This window comes from Neopsephotus bourkii, unplaced genomic scaffold (genome assembly GCF_033783945.1).
Source record: "Neopsephotus bourkii isolate Nb327-2 ecotype Australia unplaced genomic scaffold, CSIRO-AGI_Nbou_v1 NB_887, whole genome shotgun sequence".
NCBI classification, from domain to species: domain Eukaryota; kingdom Metazoa; phylum Chordata; class Aves; order Psittaciformes; family Psittacidae; genus Neopsephotus; species Neopsephotus bourkii.
Window position 1 is genome coordinate 2,694,956 of NW_026901381.1, and position 22,431 is coordinate 2,717,386.

Sequence of the window (22,431 nt, forward strand, 5' to 3'; positions counted from 1 at the left end):
TGTCAGCTGTGGGTAGGGCGGAGGAGTGCTTTGGAAAGCTCCAGCCGGGCGCAGCGGCAGAGTGAATGGGCATTGACTTGTGCAATGGAGCCTGGGTTTCAGCCGTGCAGATGAATGGGAAAGCACATGAAAAGTTTCTGGACTAGCCCGAACACGTGTCAGATACTGATAGCTAATCATATCGCCTGAGTGATACGCAGGATTGTAGGAGGTAGATTTGAAGAGGAGCATAAATGGGTTTAAGAGACTGCAAGCTCTGTTCATGGTTACAATAAATTTGAGCCAGGGACAGCCTTTAAGAAAGTATCAGAAAAAATATGGTTTTCATTGAGAAAAGAAGGGAGTCTGGAGCAGAGATTAATCTCAGGTGCTTGTACAGAAATGGCTGCTGAATTTCTGTTTGGCGATATTACATAGAAGAGGTATTGCTGAAATACTGTGTAAATCCTATTACAGCAAATTCAAAGTTTGGTATTTGATTTTTCCCGGATGCCTAATGTTTAATCGCACTTTTCACACTGGGTTATTTATTAACACTCAGTAAACAAAGCATTATATATTTATACATATCGTTCAAATTAGAACCTTACTTTTTTCCAAAATGGAAAACCATCTATTGCTTTGTATTTTATTACTGATTCCTGCTTTTGCATCATCAGACTTTTTCATAACACGTGGCAGAAACATCAAGGTAAGTAATCAACCAGGTATGGGGCTCCCGCTCTGCGTGGGTTAACTTCCTGCCCTTTAGCTGCATTTCTCAGAGCAGAGAGTGCTGCCACCAGGAGGTTTGTGTCCTCTGTTACCAGCGAGCACAGCATCAGACTTGACACTCCGGACTTACCTCTAATCAGTTTGAATTTTCAATCAGCTCTGAAGCTCCCCTGTATCTCTTTTTAAGAGCATCGCTTTCCTCTATTTTTCCCTGCTATAACTACATCATGGTAAAATGTTGCAGTGGTCTTACTTCTAAATGCGTCTAAGGGACTGACTTTAGCACCTGTGAAGCAATGTAAAATATCAGTGAAAAGATGCCTCCAAGAAGCAGAAAGCGGAGATGCAATATCCAGATAAATATGTCCACTATTTTTCCTATGTAGTACTGAGGAATATACACAAATACCTAATTTAGTCTTGTGAATTCCCAGAGGTCACCTCAAGTTAACTGTAGAGTATCTGCTGAATCTTTTAGTCATGCTGTGTTTTAGTTTCCCAAGCTGTAAAATCAGGGCTTCTTTCAGCAAGTACTATTTTAGGAGCCCTCGTTTGCCTCCCTGTTTTCTTGGGGGTTCAAACGTCCTTTCCTCTGCTCTTCCGCTCTAATTTCTATAGACTTTTTGCACCTATATTCTTTGCTGCTTTGCTGATAGCAAGAGTCTTAAACAAAACCAAATTTTGTTACTGTTGTGCAGCTTAAAAAAAAATATTAAATCTAATAATCAGTTCAACTGGCAAATATGTGAAAATACCATAGAAAAATTTTATCAAGTAACTATAATTACACAAAACAGAGCACATGAAAATCTTGTTTTGGTCTAGAATTGTATAACATTTTTGAATGGGACACTAACTTTCTGTCAACATGGCTTAAAATGACCATGATGTTAGTGAGGTCTCTAGCTACATCCAAGTGAATCATTAAGAATGAAAAAATCACCTAATCCACTCCTTTGTGCAGATCAGGGTCAACTAGAGCAATGAGAATGGCAGAGTACCCCCCAAAATATCAGAACTCTTTCAAAAACACTATAGAACCCAGAATTCTGACAAAGAAAATGCACAAAAACAATTCTATAAAATTAATTAAATGCAGGTAAAATGTCTTGATTTAGGAGGTAGTATTCAGAATTGCATTATTTGTAACTAAATAACACATTTTTGTAGGTTTTTGTATTCTTAAACTGCTTGGTAATTCCACTTTAATGAAAAGTTTGTACAAACAGATTGACATCTCAGTTGTTTCCAGATTTTCATTTCCCAGGGTCCATACCTCAGTTCATGTTTTGTAAGGGGAAATGATTAGCCACAATAACAGTATACATACAGAAAAGACGATACCATTTTGGAAAGGATGGATTTGAATTGATGCAAGCTCTACACAGACCTTAAAAAAGCCCACACAGGTTTGTGAAACATGAGAGGTGTACACACAGAAATCACCTGCATGGCAATAACAGTTTGAAAGATGAACCTAGAGAAATGTACACATGTTCTGGCCAGTCTTACAGAAGTTAAGAAGCCTCCTCCCCAAAACCTTGCACTACAGTAGATTGAAAAAACCTAAAAAATAAACAGAAAATAACTCTCTGTGCTTCAGCTTCCAACTTGTAAAATTCCTAACTGTGAAAGATACCAAAAGCTTTTAATGTAGCCAGTGTGTGTACCTGACTTGATACCATGGTGTGTCTTTATCCCCTTGTTTAGTGGAGCAGGTAAACATGCTTGCACAAAATGTTACCCATGAGGTGCTCAGAGCCAAAAGAGATAAGGTTTGTGCAACTGAGCTTATGGGAATTGAGTTACACAAGGCATTACTGTAACACGATGCAGTGTGTTTGAAGCCTGTTTGCTCTTTCAGAAGAGTACACTACTTTTGTAAAGCTTCTGATATTTGCACCTACTCTGGGGGCAAATATACAAAAAAAAAAGTTCTAGCAGCTTTTTGTTTTAGCTCCATGCAGCCTTTCACAGTGACTGCCTCTCCTCTCTCTAAGCCTGCTGTATTACCATCTTACCTGTTCACGTTAGAATGACAGGTTGGTTTTATTTGATGTCACCCCACAACCTGTACTTAAGGAAGCCATATTGAGCAGATACCAGTGTGATCTTTAGTCTCAATGACATTTAAACATGGCACTGAGCACTCAAGCCTTTTCTTCTCACTCTCCCCTCATCTCTCAGGCCTGTCCATTACTGGTTTTTAGCTGAAAGTTAACAACTTCTTGTGTCACTTGAGCAAAATACAGAATCAGCAACATTTCAACTTTCCCTTTCAGGCCCACAGTATTTAAGGTGTACTGACATCAAATTAAAAGATTCACCAGAACTAGGAATGTTATAAGCAAAATATTTATACCTGCCTCAGCTGCCTTCCTCTTCCCTCAGATTTACTTCAGTTTACTAATGAGGACCTTTCTCAAGCCTTCCTTCTCCTGGACAACTTCTGAGCTGGAAGCAGAAGACAACTACATAGGTGCTAAGTGATTTATTTCTAAATGTAGCTTTCCTACCTTAGTAATTATACTTCCCCTGTTTTTCTCTTTACAGAAGCGAAATGCTGATAATGACTTGGTGAGTAAAGTATGGTTTTGTCCAGGCTACTGAGAAAGATTTATAGTGAGAAAAATATTTCTACTGTATTCACAATGTTTCTGTGAACCCAGTCTGAGCAAATGGGTGTTTCTGAGAGGGTGTGACGAGCCCCGAGTTGCTTGTTTTAGGCAGTAGGACTGACTAGAAGGATCCTTTCCAAGCTCAGATGGAAACTCCTGGACAATGAAAGAGAATGAACAAAACATTTTTAACCTTACTGTACTTGAATAAATAGCAAAGTTGATTGAAGTCACCTCTCTATATATAACAGACATCCATTCTACATTGGGTGTATTTTTACTTCTATGTTGTATTTACTTCTAAGGAAGGCAAGACACCTCATCTCTGAGGCTGATTCCACTTGGCACCTGGACTCTCATTCAATGCTTAAATGCTTTGATGGTGTGGAGACCTTCTTAACCAGTCAGTCCAAGATGAGGACCACCATAAAAACTGTGAGGTTCTTGCCAATGCTGGTTTTGATACAAGAATCAGACCTTGCTGTTGCGAACCTGCCTAACGAGCCACATCTGTTGTTACCTATGCTCTCACATAGTCTCCAGCAATCATATTCCTGTGCATTCAAAGAAAATAAGTATTGCCCTACCTGTCTGTTTCTTTAAAGAAGAATGAGCCCCAGTTGTGAGGAAGTTGAGAATGACATTAAATGGAATGTGGAGCCATCTGGAATAATTTAGATCTATTTTTAAACAAGATGACTACTTACATCCCTGCTTAACAAGTCATTCACTCAGCTGAGAATTAGACACGAAGAGAGTGAGGCAGCAGTAAGAATTTTTGCTCTTTGAATAACCATAACCAAAAGTGATAGTCTCAGTGGAGAAAAAACCCACAGTTCTTCTAATGGCAGAATGTTTGCTGTGGTATTAGCATTTTGTTATAGAGCCTATAGCTATAACTTGTGGAATAGCACCATGACAGCCATGTGACAGATAGCCAAGAAAAAAACCACAGCTATGCTCCAGTTCTTATGATTAGGTCTTTCCTGTTTTGTTTTGGAGCAACAGAATGTCCCGCCATGATTTCTTTTTACTAATGTGTTAATGGCTGATTAACAGCCATCATTTTAACAGCTTTTCTTTCCTTTTGCCATTTTTCAATGTCCAGGTTGTTGATGGGATAGAAATCTGTAGCATGAAAATTGATAGTAAAATAACCTCCCGGTTTGCTCACAATGTCATCACCAGTCAAGCTGTCAATCGTGGAAATGTGCACAAAGAAGTCTTCTTTGATGTTGACCTCCCTAAGACAGCCTTCATTACCAACTTCAGCATGTGTGTAATCTTTACAGTATTGTTATCTGTGCAAATGCAGCTGGGAGAAACTGAATCCAAATGTTCATTTTCACATTGTCACTTGATAGATTTCTGAATGCCTCTTGGGTAATTTTCTGGTACTGTTAACTTAGCTTGCAAGACACTTGGAGAAAGGCAAACATTGGTACCTCTGTATAAAAGATGACTAATTTTCAATTATTTCAATTCATTATGATAGACCTTAGAGAATGGGGGGGGCTTCTCTGGAGATCCATCACCTTTTCAGAAATACCACTTACAGTGGCATTATCAAATCAGAAAAGTTCCATTACTTCATTTCCCTGATGGTATTAAAGCTTAATTTATCTCTTAATTTAAAAATCATACCTGAATGAAATGCAGGAAATAGAATTATTCTTTTACATTTGTGCCTTTAGTTGCAATAATATGCAATTGTCACACCATTATGAGTTTTAATTCAGTTTAAACATGTCCATCTGTGCTAATCACACTCTGCCCATTTTATTTTCAGTGAAAAGAAACAGTACTTTTTAAGGCACAACTACTCTTAATGCACACTAGAACTTGCATTATAGGATGAGATTAATCCCTTATGAAAAATGCCTGTGTAATGGTGTAAGAAGTCTAAGGATGAAGTGTTCAGCTGTAGACAGCTCCATTTGGACAGATGAGTCTCATCCAAGAGCTGGCTTGCCATGAAATGAAATGAGATGGTAAAGCTGCTGAAGCATAGGAGTATGGCAGGTGTACGTAGTGTTACTATCAGCCCTGTTTTGATCTAATTAATTTTCAAAGTAAAAATTGATTTAGATTCTCTTAAGATACTGAACTCAGGGCTCTTCATTCCATCTAAATCCACTAAGACTAGCTTCAGTGTAAGTGCTCATATCTTGGCAATATGAGATTCCTGCAAGTGCTTTCTAGCAAACCAATCAATAAACAGAGAATTGTCTGTAGTAACCTTTTGTGTATTGGTGCAAACCATCCAGCTAAACTATGACTTTTTCATATGCAGGACAATTGATGGTGTCACTTACCCTGGAACTATAAAGGAAAAAGAAGCTGCAAAAAAGCAATATGAGAAGGCTGTTTCAAGGGGAGAGACTGCTGGTCTTGTCAAGTAAGAATGATGTCTTGTGCGGCTTCCACACCACCATCCCCTAGCAAATAGTGAGGTTGGAAACACTGTTCTGGCGTATTTCTGAAGTTCAGTTTTTATGTGAATGAAGAACAATCATTAAGTTAGAGTTACTGTAGTGTAAAATATAATAAAGGAAACACAACTTCTGGCTACACAGGCAGTATCTGCAGTTATGAAAGACTTTCTGCAGCTGTCACTGACTTGTATGACCTATTCCTGGGATTAAGCTCACTGGGAAACTTAAATAGATTCTACATTTTAAGTATGATTTTAGCAGTAGATCAAGATTCCCATCTTTATTTTACCCCTTTTTGAAAATCACACTCCACCAACCCAATCAATAAATACTGTGAAAGATGATAAAGATAGTATTTTTTCTTACCCACTTAAATACAGAGCTTCAGGAAGAAAAACAGAAAAATTCACTGTCTCAGTCAACATTGAAGCAGCCAGTAAAGTTACTTTTGAACTCACATATGAGGAACTGCTGAAACGACAGTTTGGAAGATATGAGATGTTCATCAAAGTAAAACCAAAGCAGCTTGTCAAAGATTTTGAGGTAAATGGTGAAGTGTATCAATTTGGCCTGTAACTTAAGAAATGATGAAATTCTGTACATCTGTTGAAAGTGGAGTACCATGGTCATTCCCATTGGTTCACAGGTGAGCTAAAGGCCCATACTTTATTCATATTTCTAATGAATCACATGGGAAGTCCACAGCAGTATGCATTAGTACAGGTTGTCATTTGTAAGCCTGACAAATTACTCGGGTACTAAGCCTCCAAAAGAAATAATGTACAGAAACCTGAAAAAGCCATTATTATGCCTTGAGGTAAAATAGAAAATTAGCAGCTTTTATAAATGCTTTTACAATATAAACTACACCTTTCACACATCACCATGAAACAACATCATCTTAAATTACAGTGATACAGGTATCACATTCTAGAATACCGTGAATTTTTTGTGCCAAAACTTGCCTTTGATCGTTCCTATTGCCTTGCTAAAACCTAGCTCTAAGGCAAAGGTTTTCTGGTTTATATGCCCAGAGAATTCTGTGTAAAAATCATTACAAGACTCAGCATCTAGAAGAGCTAGAGCAGCAGCATTTAAACACACTATGACAGAAGGCATACTGAAATATACTGGGCACAACTCACACCTAATGGCTGGGTTATATTTTTGAAGTGCTTGAGTATTTATTGGATTTTTACAAAATTCCAGTATCAAGTTATAATTCTATTAAAGTGTATTTGTTTCTAGGTTTGATTTAACTTCTCTATATAAAAGGGCCTGTTTGGCAGATGATGTGTCCACACAAGTGTGGTTTTGCACTGCCATTCTAAATTGTAAGAGTAAATTTCTTTTGATCTTACAAAAAAACGTATTTCACATGTGTAGCTGCCTGCTGATCCTCCTGGAAATGGCTATATTGATAAATTGTGAGGTAATCAATGACAGTGAATTTTCAATTAATATTTCAGATTGAAGTAAATATCTTTGAGCCCCAGGGTATCACTGAGCTGGAAGCAGAAGGAACATTCATCACCAATGAGCTGCAAAACACCATTAAAAAAACTTTTTCAGAGAAAAAGGTAAATGACTACTGCATTCCATAATGTATTATGGTTACAATTCTGAAATAAGAATGCCAGTACTACCAATGGAAGCAAGAGGAATCAAAATAGGGGAAATGCAGTAAAGGCTTGTCTGTGCAAATGAGCTTACACTTCCAAGCTACCAACTTGAAGGCCATCCCCATGCAGTTCAGAAGCCACATAGCTGTTAAGCATGGTACTGTACCCAAACCAGTAGGCCCTGTCTCACACCAGTAATTAAAAACCTGGGCACTGATGGGGAAGTAAACAGATGAAGAAAGCTCTAGAGAGCAGCCTTCACATATCAGTTATTCATCAATAAATATATAAATACATACAGACACAAACTAATGCGTAATCTGATAAACAAGGTTATTCTCATATCTGTGAATATAAATATATCAGATCCACAAAAATGCAAACTTCTTTGTGTTCTGCAAGTACCTTTCAGCTATTGAGGTTCAGATCTAATGAAGGCATTTCTTTTCAGGGGCATATCTCCTTCAAGCCGACTCTTGATCAGCAGCGAACCTGTGCAAATTGCTCACAGTCTGCCTTGGATGGGGATTTTACTGTAAGATATGATGTGAAGAGAACAACTCCAGATAATTTGCAGGTAAATCTGACAGCTGGAAATTTTGAGCTGTTGAACAGCCGAGCCTGCATAGTAAAGCTCAGGGAGCAGCAAGGGCCAGCAGTTCCCTAAAGGACAGGGAGCTGAATGTATCAAGACAGTTGACAGCACAAGAGCTTCACCACCCATGAGCCCACTCCCCACAGTACCTAAGCAAGGTAGACCCAGAGACATTAGTCAAATTAAACTGAGAGTCTGGCTCAAACACAAGTTTGTGATGATGAGGCAGCTCAGTGTCAAGGTGAGAAGTCAGTCTGCAGGGTGGGATTCAAATCAGTGGAGTCCATGGACAGATATGGCTGTGACACAGCTGGAAACAGGCATTCTTACAGTGTAGCTCAAGCAGGGACCAAAGGCCTAAGCTTGTGCCTAAATGAAGCCCCTGGCCCTGTGAATGGAGGTAAGGCTGGTCAAGGGGGGACTTTAAACCTTTTTAGTCCTCTTAGGGGCCAGACACCACATGAAAGTAATGTATTCTTTATCTGGTTTATCTTTATGATATAGAAAAGTGGTTTGGTTTTGGTTTTGTTTTTTTTTTTTTTTTTCAGATTGTCAATGGCTACTTCGTGCACTTCTTTGCACCAACAAATCTTCCAAAGTTGAGCAAGAATGTTATCTTTGTAATAGATATTAGTGGCTCAATGTCTGGAAGAGAAATAGAACAGGTAAGTTATTATGTTACTATGGAGTCCCAGTAAAAGAGCCTCTGTTGTGATAGAAGGAACAGGGAGGCTGATAGTGCATAAGCACTGCTTAAACAGTACCAGCAGGTTTTATGCTGTAATCTCTCTAATATGCAGAACCATAAGTACCACTGTGAAGCATTACTGTAGAACAAAATTCTATATATTTAGGCTGTATTTATTTGTATTATGTGCATTATCCATGTTGTTCATTCTGTTTCCTCTAGGAAGCTGCAGCTCTTTTCATAGGACTCCTCATTCCAAGATAATGCTCAGAGTTTTCAGGTTTCAGTGCATCAAAATATCCATGCTCGCTTGCATGGGAGCTTCTCCACCACCATTTCTCATCACTTTCTATTTGCTATGCCAGCTTACCTCAGTGTAAGCAACAATCCATGGGCTGAAACTTGATTTTCCTCTCGGCTGCAAAGATTTACCAGATGTAATTGCAACTGGCTGACTTAATTAGAGTTACTGTGAAATAAACACAGGGACTGGCAAGGACAGAACAAGCTCAGAATATTTGCACCACTGTGTAAAAGTTGAAAATACCAAAAGCTGAGACATTAATCATGTAAAATCTGTAATCACCTCCTTCATTAAATGTTAAGCCTAATCACCTCTTTCATTAAATGTTAAGCCATATATTTAAATCTCTTTGCCTTACAGACAAGAGAAGCACTTCTAAAAATCTTAAATGACATGAAAGAAGATGACTTCTTCAATTTCATACTGTTTGGCAGTGAAGTGCACACCTGGAAAGAAACGTTAATCAAGGCCACTCCAGAGAATTTGGATGAAGCAAGGAAGTTTGTTCGGGGCATTGACACTAGAGGCAGTAAGCACTTTACTGAAATTGCCAATAAGTCTTTGTGTAAATTAATTTATCAGGTCAGTCTGTGAGCATGCTGCTAAAAATCTTCATATTTTTATTACTGATGAGATGCTCCTAAAGGTGAAATTTAATCTATAACACCCATTTGTCCTTATATTTCCAAAATCCAGGTATTTTTCTATCTAAACATCTCCCTACTTGCAAACCAAATCTTTAATTTTCATACTGCAATGAGACATCATAAGATTCCAGTGAAAAATGGGCCTTTATTTTGATTGTTTATGCTGAAACCAAATTTCTATATCTGCCTTGCAGTGACAAATTTACATGGTGGTATAATGAGGGGAATTGATATGCTGAATGCTGCTCATGAAGGAAACCTAGTGCCCAAGAGAAGTGCTTCTATAGTTATCATGTTAACAGATGGCCAACCAAATGTAGGTAAGTTTGTGTTGGATGGAATAATAAAGAGTGTGAATTAGCTAACAAACAAGCAAACAAAAAAACAAAAAAAAAAGCCAACAAAAAACCAATGAGAAAAACCCCCAGCCAACAACCGAGTTAAAATTTTCCTCCATCTTTGACTTCCAGATGTTTTAATGATTTAAATGCTGCTGTACCAGCAGCATACTACTAAAGCAAGTTTTTGATAATGGCTGCTAAGGAATCTGAACATGGCTATTCACATTTCATTTTGTGATCATTTTATCTATTTAAGCAGAAAAGTCAAACATTTTCTGGTTTGATGCAGGCATATCAAATACTCAGGAAATTCAGGCACATGTGAAAAAAGCCATTGAAGGAAAATATCCCTTATACAATCTTGGGTTTGGCTATGGCGTTGACTACAACTTCTTGGAGAAGATGGCACTGGAGAATAAAGGACTGGCCCGTCGCATTTATCCTGACTCTGATGCAGCTTTACAGCTTCAGGTACAGTAATCACTGCTTACATTAGATGACAGATACATTAATTCAGGCAACAATACAGACGTTCTTATTTTGAAGTAATCCAAACCCCGAAGTGTAATCTCCTACTGAAATACTCCGGAGTCTGCTGTAATCAGAATATTAGTTACATTTAATGTTCCCCTTCCCTTATATAAGCAGACAGTGGAAGGGAGATACCCTGGGCTAAAACCCTTTAAAGAGGATTTAAAACTTGGCATAGGGTGACGCAAGTCGTGGTTCTGAAGGACACTTTGGTATGCAGCAAAATTGCTGCAGTCATTTTCTCTCCTGCATCTCATAGATCATGTAGTTAATGTCATGTCAAGGGAAGAGAAGGATGACAAAGCATAAGGACTCTAGATACTCTGTTGTAAGAACTTTCTGCAAGCAGGTATATCTTACTGCACTTTTGAAGCATTTTAGTCATACAAAGCATAAGAACAGGTATAGGCAGTACAGAACTGACCTTTTTTATTTCTCACATTCCAATAGCAGCCATTTGAAAATGTCACCAAATAATTTAGATACTGGATTTCATTGCAAGCTCTGCCAAAATCAAATACCTGCTCTCTTTTGGCTTATGTCATCATTTCAGACTCTGCAGAGAATAGATCTAGAAACTTATTTCTATCAAACAGGGGGAAGCCTGGGATCCCTCTTGATTAACAGTGATGGAACTCATCATCCGCAGCATGTTGTTCTCAGATTTTTTCCTCTCTTAATGACACTGCAGAGCTGGTATGACCTTTCTCATCTCCACTTTTTGTAGATTTTTAGGCCTTGTACTCTGAGATTTAACTGAACATTTAAATATTTTTTTCTAAAATACACTTTCAGCTTTCATTGCTGGATATCAGGGTGTTTCTGGGCTCAGATTTACCTGTGAATTACAGAAACAATGATAGTTAGATGGTTTCCTTTTTCTTTTTTTTCTTTTCATCCTGTAGGGGTTTTATGACGAGGTGTCAAATCCCATGCTCACTGATGTGGAGTTAAACTACCCAGAAAATGAAATATCAGACCTAACTAGAAACAGTTTTAAGCATTTCTATGATGGATCTGAGATTGTGGTGGCTGGACGCTTAATAGACAACAACCAAAATCATTTGACTGCAGATGTGAGAGGTGAAGGTGTAAGTGTGGGTTTCTTTGACTTACGTAAGGTTCACAAAATGTTTGCAAGTCCAAAGCTGGCAATACTTAAAATATTTACTGGTTGTGTTACTGCTTATGTGAGAAACTAAATGCACCAAAGTCATTGCTTTTAACACTGCAAATTACTTGCCTAACTCAGTCTGGTATGAGAGGGTCAGTCTTAAACAACTTTGTGCATTGATTGAATTATATTTGCTAATAGATTATCTATTTTTAGTTTAGTCTCTAAATACCCTACCTTGTTCTTTCAGGAGCCAGATGTTCAGTGTCAGAGACATTAGTCTTCACTGGGAAAAGAAAACTGATAGATAAGACAGCTGAATATTTGAAATGCCTTCCTCTTAAAATAGGCAAAATCTACTTCTAATACAAACAAAGTGATCTAAATACCTCTCCAGATCTGAATTCTGTAAAAGTATTTGCCCCCAATATTCAAGAAACACAACACAAGCATATTATAGATCATGTTATCTTAAGTATTGTGAACTGCACATATGCCGTATGCACTGTGATGTAGTACATATATTATATGAAATTAGGTATATTTCAAAAGCAAATAATGTATTATTAGTAAGCTAGCCATCACATCTGCTTTAACTGGTTCCTGTGTGAAATCAGCACCATAATCAAAGTTCTTTAAATCCTGAGCAGCCAAATTCTAGTGAACACAACTGCCATGTGAATTTGGAAACAGCATTATGGCCTCCAGTGTACACTACTAACCTTCAAAGAAGCAATTGAACAAAGATCCTGCTACAACACTAACAATTTCCTGGGCAAGTGTCAGTGTGGGACCAGTCTGTTTTTCAATTTAATAACATTTTCAGATGTGAAGGTCTTGATCTGGGCATATTCTGGAAGTTCCTGGCTATTTAGGATACAGAGAAGTTTCCTTATTCCTAACAGGCTAATGATGCCCTGTCATATACTACACAACAAGATGCTGAGGAAACAGCTAAAGCTTTCCAAGAACAAGAATACATATTTGGAGAGTACATTGAAAGGCTCTGGGCTTATCTCACCATTGAACAACTCCTAGAAAAACGGTAATTGTATCTAGGATAACAGCTATGAACCCTTTTAATCTGACTGGTGCAGCTTCTGGGATGTGAAGCTGAAATTCACTTCAACCTGAGGTGCCAATGAGAAAGCACAAAAACAAGTAAGAAAAATATCCCAATCTATTCTCCTCCCCAACCTCAGTATTCCTGTTTCAGGTTGCAAATTACACAGTTTAAAATTACTGCAAATATAAAGCACAGTTTTGCCTTTTTCTTGGATACCCAGTAGAATCAGAAGTGCTCTTAAGACTGTAACAAATATTCCTTATTGATAAGTTAGCTGCAGAGAAACAACTTCAGTTTAAAGAAAAATATTTAATCCAGAGATTCAGTGAGTAATGTAGCCATCACTAATGCCAAGAGTCTCTACCTGTATTCAGTATTGCAGCTACAGGAGAAGAAAAGGAGAATCTTACAGCTGAAGCCTTGGATCTCTCACTAAAATACAAGTTTGTAACACCACTGACATCCATGGTGGTAACAAAGCCAGAAGACTATGACAATAAAGATGGGATTGCTGATAAACCCATTGAAGGTATAGACATTTTCACAATTGTACTTTATTTGAGCATCCAAGTTCCTTTAATGTTCCCCTACAGAAAGGCTTTTGTATGGACACAATTTTAAACATGTATCTATTTTCTAAGCCTTGCACTTGTAAGGTTTATGTTAAATAACTTATTATTGTAAAGCTCATTTCCATCAAACCATCCTTCATTACTGAATTGCACAGGCAAAATACTAGAAATTCAAAATAAGTGTAACTTTAAGCTAAATATATAAAGTATTTTAGATCAAAAAAAAAAAGCAAGAAGCAGTTCTAATCTAATAATCAGCTATATTCGGTTTAGTTCATATCACTTTCTCCTTTATTTTTCTACATATTTCAGTTGAGGGGTATAGGTAGTAACATCTTTCTACATGAAATGGGAAAATCTGCATGAGATCTTCCTTGTACGGGATATATCAGGCTGTAAAAAGGAGATTATACCTGTAAAACACAGTATTCATGTACATTGCAGAAAGAGAAGCAATGATACTGAAAATGCACAATTTGTTCTTAGTTCCTCTGATCTTTTGGCTCATTATGAGCTCCTTGCTCAGTAACACTGTGCTTTCATCCAGTTCAGCTGCTTTGTCTAGCCTCTGTGAAATGAAGCAACTCTGTTCCTCTTTAGCAAAGTACGGCCAAATGCTATCTGCCCGATGCACCCTGAAGTCACCTCACCCTCATCTGTATGTGTTGCTCAGGCCATTCTCTTCTCTCCCTCACTCAGCAGGTCTGAGAAACTTCTTGTGAGGCTTTTCAATCTGTTCTATTAGCAACCATTAATTTTTCCACAAACTTTTGCTTAGCACCCCTAAGTTTAAATTTACAGCTGGATTCCATAAAATGGAAAACTTACCCAAACATCTGACAGAAGTGGCATCTGCTCAGAGCCATCTTCAGCTCTTTGCTTCCCCTTCCCAGGTATTTGTAGTACAAAGGCCTCTTTCCAAGTAAATCCTCTTTGTGTATAGAAAATGTAGAGCAGTAACAGGAGAAAATGCTTAAAACACTGCTGCTGTATAAGAAAAGAAAATAAGTTTTACACACCCTAGAGTCTAGATTTACAAAAAGACTATTGAATCATCTAGTCAATACTAATAAATGATGCAAATGTCTTGAAAACCACAGAAGAATAAACCCAATAGATACATTTTGCAATGTGGAAATGGCATAACAATAAACCAATTAGTAATTGTGCTCATTGTATTCATAATTGCATTTCTGCTGCCTCACATAACAGCTTTTTACTTTCAGTGTGTTTTTGTTTGACCTACACATATTGAGTTGTATCGTTGGGAAGATTGCAATTGTAAAATACTAAAGATATCCAGTTGAATTGTCCATCAGCTGGTTTGTTTTGGGGTGTTTTTATTTGGGGTTGTTTTTCTTAGTATATGTTTTAACAGGGTCAAAATCCTTCCTCTTTAATTACACAACTGAAATAAAATTTCTCTTTTTCTTCCTTTTACTTCTCCCTTACCCATGGGAGCAGCTGAAGGTATGTACATTTCTTATTAAATGTACTTAATATTTTTAACTGTTAGAGATGGATTTCCTGCATCACTCACCTTATCTAGGACACAATATTTTAATACAATTCTTGGTGAATAGATCAGGAGTGTTCTATAAATACATTAAAAGCTTTTCAGCTGGAAAAATCTGTAAATACAATTTTCAGCATTGTTCCTCCTATCTCAGATCATTTCACCATCCTACCACCACAAAATTTAGGTCCAGTACAAATAAGCTTTCCAGGGCTAGCACTGTCAGCTCCCAGATCCTTGTGCATAGCAGTCTCTCATACTCTTGTTTTCACTGATGCTGTGATTGCTGCTACTTCAGCACAAAGCCCTTGTCTTCAGACACACCCCATAGCTTCAGCTGTAAAAAAAGTAGAAGACTAGGCAAATGTGGAAGCAGGTGGGAAATCACACTGATTTCCCACAAGGTGGCATAGAGGAATCAGAGAAGAGCAGGCTGTTCCAGCAAATTCCAGGCCTTTGGAGAAGTCACGTTTTTGCTGAAGATCAGTGTGCTTTCTGCCTATTAATGACATAGGCATGCAGTACTACGCTGACTGGTTTGACTGACTTTTTCTTTTTTAAATATTTATAATTTTATCCATAAAGACAAGATTTTGGAGTTGGTTTTGGTAGAGGGAAGGAAGTGGGAGATTGTTTTTTATTCTTTCTAGCCTCTAAAATAACATTTTGTTTCATTCACAGCACAGGCTGCCACAGCTTCTAGGCTGGGTAAGTCATTAGTTTTAAGTTTCTGATGAAGCAGCATCTGTCATAGGAAATTGATTCAATCAACTGAAATTAGTGGAGAGACAGAAACTCCCTTTTTTGAGTTTACAACTGTGTTTTGACAAAAGGTAACAAATTCTGCTCCTGCTACAATGTTGCTCACTGCTAAAACCACTTACAGGTTGAAAAATACCAGATTTAACAGTTTCAACTAAATAGCTTTTAAGGAATAAGTATCGGTTCACCAAACCAGTGACAGAGCACTGGAACAGGTTGCCCAGGGGGGTTGTGGAGTCTCCCACATTGGAGATATTCAAGGCCCGCCTGGACAAGTTCCTGTGTGATGTACTCTAGGTTACCCTGCTCTTGCAGGGGGGTTGGACTAGATGATCTCTTGAGGTCCCTTCCAACCCTTGGGATTCTGTGATTCTGTGAAACCACCATTTTTTCCTGAAAGCTGTTTCCCCAGGAGCAGAGAATGGACTTGAACTTGCATCTCCTCTGGAATTACATAAAGCAAGGGACTATGATATCAGCATCTCTGACTAAATTAGTATGTTCAATTACTTATACAGAAAGAATTTATATGAGAGAGAGAGAGCACGCAACAGACCCTTCAGATTGCTGTCTGGGCAATGAGAGAAATGAGAGAATTACATTGAAGTTTTTGCTCTGGCAATTAGATTCCATCTCTCTTAATCTCTTTTTTAGCTGTTTTTCCTAAAGTCTTCGTTGAAAAGACTTAAATTTATTCTGGAAAAAAAATAATGTCAAAACCTCATAAGTATTCAGTAGGTGATGTTAACTTTCCTTGCTGATACACAGCTTAATCCTGAAGTCTAAGACATTTGTGTCCTACAGCTACGTTACTTGGGTCTTGTGGAAACCCTGTAAGCAATTTCGACTACAAGTGAAATCTGTCTCTGAAGCTTTGCTTGATTCAAAAAGGACACAAACTGTAATTCCGTGGATTATATGCTCTAAAAACTAGAATAGAATTAGCAATTTGCCTAGAACATTAACTTCCTGACATCTTAGATGTACTGTGCAGATAATGTGTAAAAATTAATTCTGATGTGAGTTTTTTAACTTTTTTTTTTTTTTTCACTCTCTCTACAGTTCCACAGGTATCTTACCTGTACAGGTCACAGCCCACATGGCACACTAGTGGTGAGTAATGTCTGCATAGAAGGAGAACAGAGAGGGTATTTAATTGTACAAGTCTTATGAGTCTTTCAGATAATTCCCTTCCACATAAGAGGACATTTTTCATTTCAAAGGGGCTGGTATTTTAATTTGCTTTAAATATCTCTAAATGCATTCTAAAGATTAAGTCACTGAGATTATACATAAGCATCTTCTTAGTCCTCCTTCCCAATGCTAGACTTAGTGTTGGGAACTGCCTGTTCTGTACATGAGCTTCCAGCCCTCAGTAGTACTTTCGTGGCTCTCAGAGATCAGCACTTCGAGGTGGCCATCCTGAACCTACAATCCATGTGCCAAATTCCACAGTAGTTGAGAATCAATGGATATATGTCATTTACCTGGGAAAGATGAGGGGGAAAAGGATGTAGTTCCTTTTGGGGAGATGGTAGCAGCTTCCTTGGGACCCCCCCATTCGTTTGGAGGATGGACTGGACTGAGCTAGTCACCCAGCTTGTGCAGGGACTAGTTCTCAGCAGTTTCAGCATCACAACATTAAATGTTCATGTGGAACTTTGAACCTGTGTATTACTGGACAAATACCAGTGATTTGCCTCTGCAGTTGATGGAGATCCACACTTCATTATATCGGTGCCAGAAAAAGAAGATGCCATTTGTTTCAATATCAATGAAAACCCAGGAGCTGTGTTAAATTTAATAACTGACCCAGTTACAGGTGAGTTTTAGTTTATTTTAAATTCTTTGTGCTCTATGAAATATTAAACTTTTGTCAAGAAAATCTTGTTGTCTGTGGAAAGCCGCAGAGCAGTCCCCAGAGCTTTATTCTACTTTGGCACAAATATGGCCAAGTAGTTCTGATCTGGTTTTCACCTCATGTTTGTTTCCTTGAGTTGTTAAATTTCCATGACATTCCTTGGCATGAGTTAATCAGGCCCTATCTACATAGGACATTGATGTTTCCTTTTTATACTAGGCATCACAGTCAATGGAGAACTCATTGGTGATAAGAGAGCAAACAGTGATGCAAAGATCCAAAACACATATTTTGGAAAACTTGGCATTGCAAATAAATACCTGGATTTAAAGCTGACAGTAACTCCTGAGAAGATCACAATCCAGAATGGCAATGAAAAAACAGGTTTCTCCTGGCTTGACTCAGTCACCTTGCAACAAGAAGGGTAAGGCTTGCAGAAACAGTATCAGGCTCCTGTATTACTGTGTACAGGGTTTTTAGCATTGATCAATAACAGACTTTTAAGATCTGTTGTCTGAATATACAAAAGAAATTTAATTGAGTCCTGCTGTATTCTGCTTTCTACTTTGTTGTGTAAATGCTGAATCAATTCCTCTGCTTGGAATAAGTAAAGAATTCTCCCTGATTGTCCACTACTACAACTAAGGTAAAACTAGGTTTGGTATTGTGCTTAATGCAACAGTGTCTTACAAACACATAAAGAGTAATTTCAGACAGCGTGTGTAGTCTTTTAAGCAAAACCAGAATAATGTGCTGTAAACAATCTCCATTTTAAGAAACAGAAAATGTGGTAATCATAGAATAAGTACATTTTTCCCTGTCAGCAGATATATTATTCATGAGATTTATCTATTATTTGTACCTGTGCCAAACAGAGTTTAGAAAAGGAATGGCCAGCATCTCCTCTTCCTCCTCATTTACATTTTCATTGTGTACCTGAAACAAAACTACCATCTTCTCAAAGCATGGCACTGCAGCAGAAGGGGCACTGGAGCAGAAGTGCTATTCATACAGCAGGCTTATTTTTTATTAAAATAGCCACTTGGCTGCTGTGACTTACACAATCAGAAGCAAACCTTCAGTGTCCCAGCACTTACCTAGACAGTTCAGCCATTGCCTTTTCTGAAAAACAAAAGGAAAAGGTGTCAGCATCCAGGCAAAGAAATTACGGTTTTACCACATTGCAGGGGGGTTGGACTAGATGGTATTTGAAGGTCCCTTCCAGCAACAACTTCTATGATTCTATCAATAACATTTTGATTTACAGCATGAGGTGATGTTTCCATATATCACAAACCTATCTGTGATTAATTGTGCTGTTATAAGACAAGTTTTAGTAGAAACATCTTATTGAAAAGTTTAAAGCTAGCCTGCCTTTTCCAGTGTACTTCAGTAGGAGTCTTCAGCTGTCTGTGAACACACACCGATTCACATGGACCAAAATAGGCAGCAAAACCTCTCTTTTAATAAACACCAAGGAATTGATAAAGTCGTGTTTGTTTGTAGGACCTGTTTCTTCTCGTTGCTGTTAACTCAGGGAAGCACAATGCCCTAAGTCAAGTTTCTCTTTTTTCCTCAGTTTAACTTTGATAATTAACAGAAAAAGAAATGTGGTGCTCACAATGGGCAACGGTGCCTCCTTTGTTATTGTTTTGCACCAAGTGTGGAAGAAACATCCTCTGCACCAGGATTTCCTGGGACTGTATACATTGGAAAGTGACAAACTGTCTGAACAGACCCATGGACTATTAGGTATGGCTTCATTTAGTGTTTTCATGCTTGTCTTTCCTTACAAGGCTATATAATTTGTAGACACAATCTTGTAGTTAGGCTCTGTGAATTGAGATAGCAGAGGAAATGTGACATTGATTTGTTGTATTAAGATTTCTGGCAAAACATTCTGAGTTCAGACTTTATGCATTATCTTTTCATAAACTCTGCTACTGCTGCTGAAATAATAAGTATCCACTGTCCTCACTGGTATCTTTGAACCTCTTTAAACTATCTACAGATTATTTTTCATTCTTACTACACTATTCTTCCTGTTTCTTGGATGGTTTGAGCTCTCCTTTCTTCTGAGAAAAGCACTCTGAGAAAAATGCTCACTGAAATTTGGCAAACCTCAATTAGTGCATCCTTTTAAGAAACAAAGTTGTTAAGGTATATCTTGATTTATTAGTATATATTAATGTCACAGAATGTCTTGCATTGGCTAAGGTTTTCCTCATGTCAGCTAACATTCTTTGTTCTAGTAGAATGCAAAGTTGATAATTCAGGGATCAAAATTTTGACCCCATCGAATCCTGCTTTGTCAGTGCAGTGAGTTTGGTGACGTGCATTCTGTGTTGGAAAATACACAGGTAGCAGCCATTTTCCCTTGCCTCCCAGTTTTAACTCACAAAATGAGGTAAGGGCAGCAAACATTCACTTTGGGTCAATAAGTTTACTCATTGTGGAAAATAATGAACTGCTATTCTTCTCAGTCTTGATACGCACTTTGAGGCCCAAAGAGTGAGCCAAGGCACATCAGTGCCTTAGACATGCTGGAGCAGAACAGAAAAGGAGCAGAATAAGGATGGAATGTTATTTATGCTTTCCTGCTCCATGGTCCTCATACGTGACCTCTCCACACAGAAATTACTCTGCTGTTATGTGAATTGTAAGTAGGAAAAAAATTGTGCAGGGCCCACATAATGTGGGTACGCCATGTTATATACAGTTCAGTGACTTACACCTCTTATCTCTGTTTTCATCATCTTTGACTTTGCCCCTGTACTATACTAAGTAATCTAAAATCTCTGCGCATTGTAGCACTCAAAGCACCACCAGCATCCTGCACCAGCCCAGACAGGGAAAAAGTGTGTGAAAGCTTACCCTGGAAGGAGTGTGGAAATTCGTTAGGTGTCAGCCTTATTCCAAACAAAATCACATCCAAGAGTTTCAGAGCTCAATACATGTACTGTTTGATACAAAAAAGCTAATGACTTGGAGAGTATATAATAAATACAACTGAATAGACAAGACACAAAATGAGGACATCATGAAGGATATCTAGAAAAGGCTAATTTTACTGTGCACTCAGAAGTTGGAATTTACATCCAGATACACAGAGAATTCTTGCATGTGTTCAACCTTACTCAAAACCTGGTGTTTGCTTATCAATTCAAAACTCTGAAGGGAAATGGAAAGCAGCACAGGAATGCAGAACTGTTTTAGCGTGCAACATGCCTAAAATGGTAATTTTGGCTTCTATTTTTAGGACAGTTTTTCCACCCCATTGACTTCACTATACTTGAAATTCATCCTGGGTCTGATCCTAAGAAACCAGATGCCACTATGATTGTTAAAAACAATGAACTGACAGTAACAAGGTAAACAATAATTAAATCCTTAGCAAAGAATTAGGAAAGGTTACTTTGTCAAAGTGTTTCTCCTTCCATACTCCCATGATGGTGTTTCTCCTTTCAGGGGCTGGCAGAGGGATTACAGAATCGATCCAAAGCATGGCGTCGACATCCCTTGCTGGTTTGTTCATAACAACGGAGCTGGGCTGGTAGATGGTGTTCATACAGACTATATTGTTTCCAGTCTGTTTTAAACAGCTACGACTTTCTCCAAATTCATGGTTATAAGGAGTATTTGTCTGAAAGAATTGTTTTTCAATGTTTAAGGTCTGCTAAATATACACAAGCTTTACTGTGTTTGGCAGTGCCAGTGTATGGTGGATTCTCACAGAGAGTTTTAGTGCATCCAATCTGAAGTGCTGAATAGCTATTCTGCTTGTGTGCACAGATATCACTCATCCTCTGAAACATTTTACTGAATTCATTTACTAGTTTTAACATCCTGGCTTAAGATTTGACTTTGTAAAACATGACAGAAACATTCTACCCAAGTTTAAATCAGTAACTGAGTGTCAGGAGTGATTTTAATAAAAGCATTGGTACTTAATGCCTTGTCCTATTATTCCAACAGCTGTAAATGTTTCCCAAAGTCCAGGGTATCAGATGCATTTAGAAGTTCAGCAGAAGGCAGCTGACAGGCCAGCATCTATTTCAGGATAATTCTATAGTACTTCAAACCAACTAACACTTGACTGCACGGTGCTGAGGGCTGGTGCAGGGCCATCGCTCTACACGACTGTTAGCATCCAGAATGCCTGTATTTTAGTGTTTTAATTTGAACCTAACTTGTGAATGCCCAAATCTTTATAAAATAATGAAATGCCACAGTTCCAAACAGCGCTAAGATTTAAGGAATAGAACCTGTCTTTTGGACAGTATCTTTTTTTTGTGAAATTTTACTGAAAGGCCATTACAATCTTCCAGTAGAATTCCTCCCTCCATTGCCATAACTGAATTTATGCATGTTTCAGGACAAAAAGTGTCCCATTTGTTTATATATTCATTTTGTACTGGAAGAAATTGTAAGCTATTAGTTCTAAAGCAAAAAAAAAAAAAAAGCGTATTTCTTACTTGAGATTTCTTTAATCAGCTGTAGCAACGTAACTGTGGTCTCAAATGGCAAACTAGAAATTTCCCTATTATACAACAAGGACAGAAAGTCTGCATGTGGGAAATGAGAATGCAGACACACATAAGGAAAGAGGAATCTAGTGTGAAAACCAGAGATGACATAAGATGTGGTGGGTTAAATTGAAAGAACAGATGTAGATGTGAACAATGCAACAGAAAAGTCAAAGAGGAATAAAATAGAAGAAAAATATACTTACTGTTATATTTCTGGGAGAGGCAGGCCTTCTCCAGGGACAAAATTCTTCTCCAGAAGAAGAAATTTTGCAGAAGAAGAAAAAAAAAATCAATTCTTGAAGGGAGGGGGGAGTGCCACAGTGGGTAGATGTCTCTGCCTGCTGAATTCAGCAGAAGTGATGAAGGAAAACAGTAGTTTCTACAGAAAGTTTAAAATTACTGAAAAATGAGCGAAGTTCATGCACACAGCAACACCCGGCACAGGCTCAGCTACAGCTTTGCTCTCTTAATACATAGGGATGAGGCAGATCTCCAGAGGTGGCTGGAGCCTTGTTG

At 38.0% G+C, this 22,431-nt stretch overlaps 2 protein-coding genes across 2 annotated transcripts in view; one reads left to right on the forward strand and one right to left on the reverse strand.

The window, feature by feature from the left end:
• Window positions 1-22,431, reverse strand: part of MUSTN1 (musculoskeletal, embryonic nuclear protein 1) — a 53,777-nt gene that overhangs the window by 1,856 nt on the left and 29,490 nt on the right. The gene's annotated exons all lie outside the window — the stretch shown is intronic.
• On the forward strand, window positions 576-21,337 carry LOC133214415 (inter-alpha-trypsin inhibitor heavy chain H3-like). The gene is made up of 22 exons (XM_061357308.1): window positions 576-691; window positions 3,268-3,291; window positions 4,441-4,607; window positions 5,626-5,730; window positions 6,148-6,310; window positions 7,237-7,347; window positions 7,841-7,966; window positions 8,533-8,649; window positions 9,337-9,505; window positions 9,818-9,943; window positions 10,254-10,435; window positions 11,401-11,586; window positions 12,515-12,654; window positions 13,050-13,204; window positions 14,712-14,717; window positions 15,445-15,471; window positions 16,588-16,638; window positions 17,234-17,347; window positions 17,606-17,810; window positions 18,966-19,138; window positions 20,646-20,757; window positions 20,855-21,337. The coding sequence occupies exons 1-22, from the start codon at window positions 602-604 to the stop codon at window positions 20,982-20,984; spliced, it is 2,679 nt and encodes an 892-aa protein (XP_061213292.1). The 5' UTR covers window positions 576-601; the 3' UTR covers window positions 20,985-21,337.

Excerpts from the sequence above, each read along its gene's own strand:
- LOC133214415 (XM_061357308.1), top strand. The coding sequence starts at position 602 with ATGGAAAACCATCTATTGCTTTGTATTTTATTACTGATTCCTGCTTTT. Across the intron at positions 692-3,267 it reads CACGTGGCAGAAACATCAAG|AAGCGAAATGCTGATAATGA; the intron begins GTAAGTAATCAA and ends TTCTCTTTACAG. Across the intron at positions 6,311-7,236 it reads AGCTTGTCAAAGATTTTGAG|ATTGAAGTAAATATCTTTGA; the intron begins GTAAATGGTGAA and ends TTAATATTTCAG.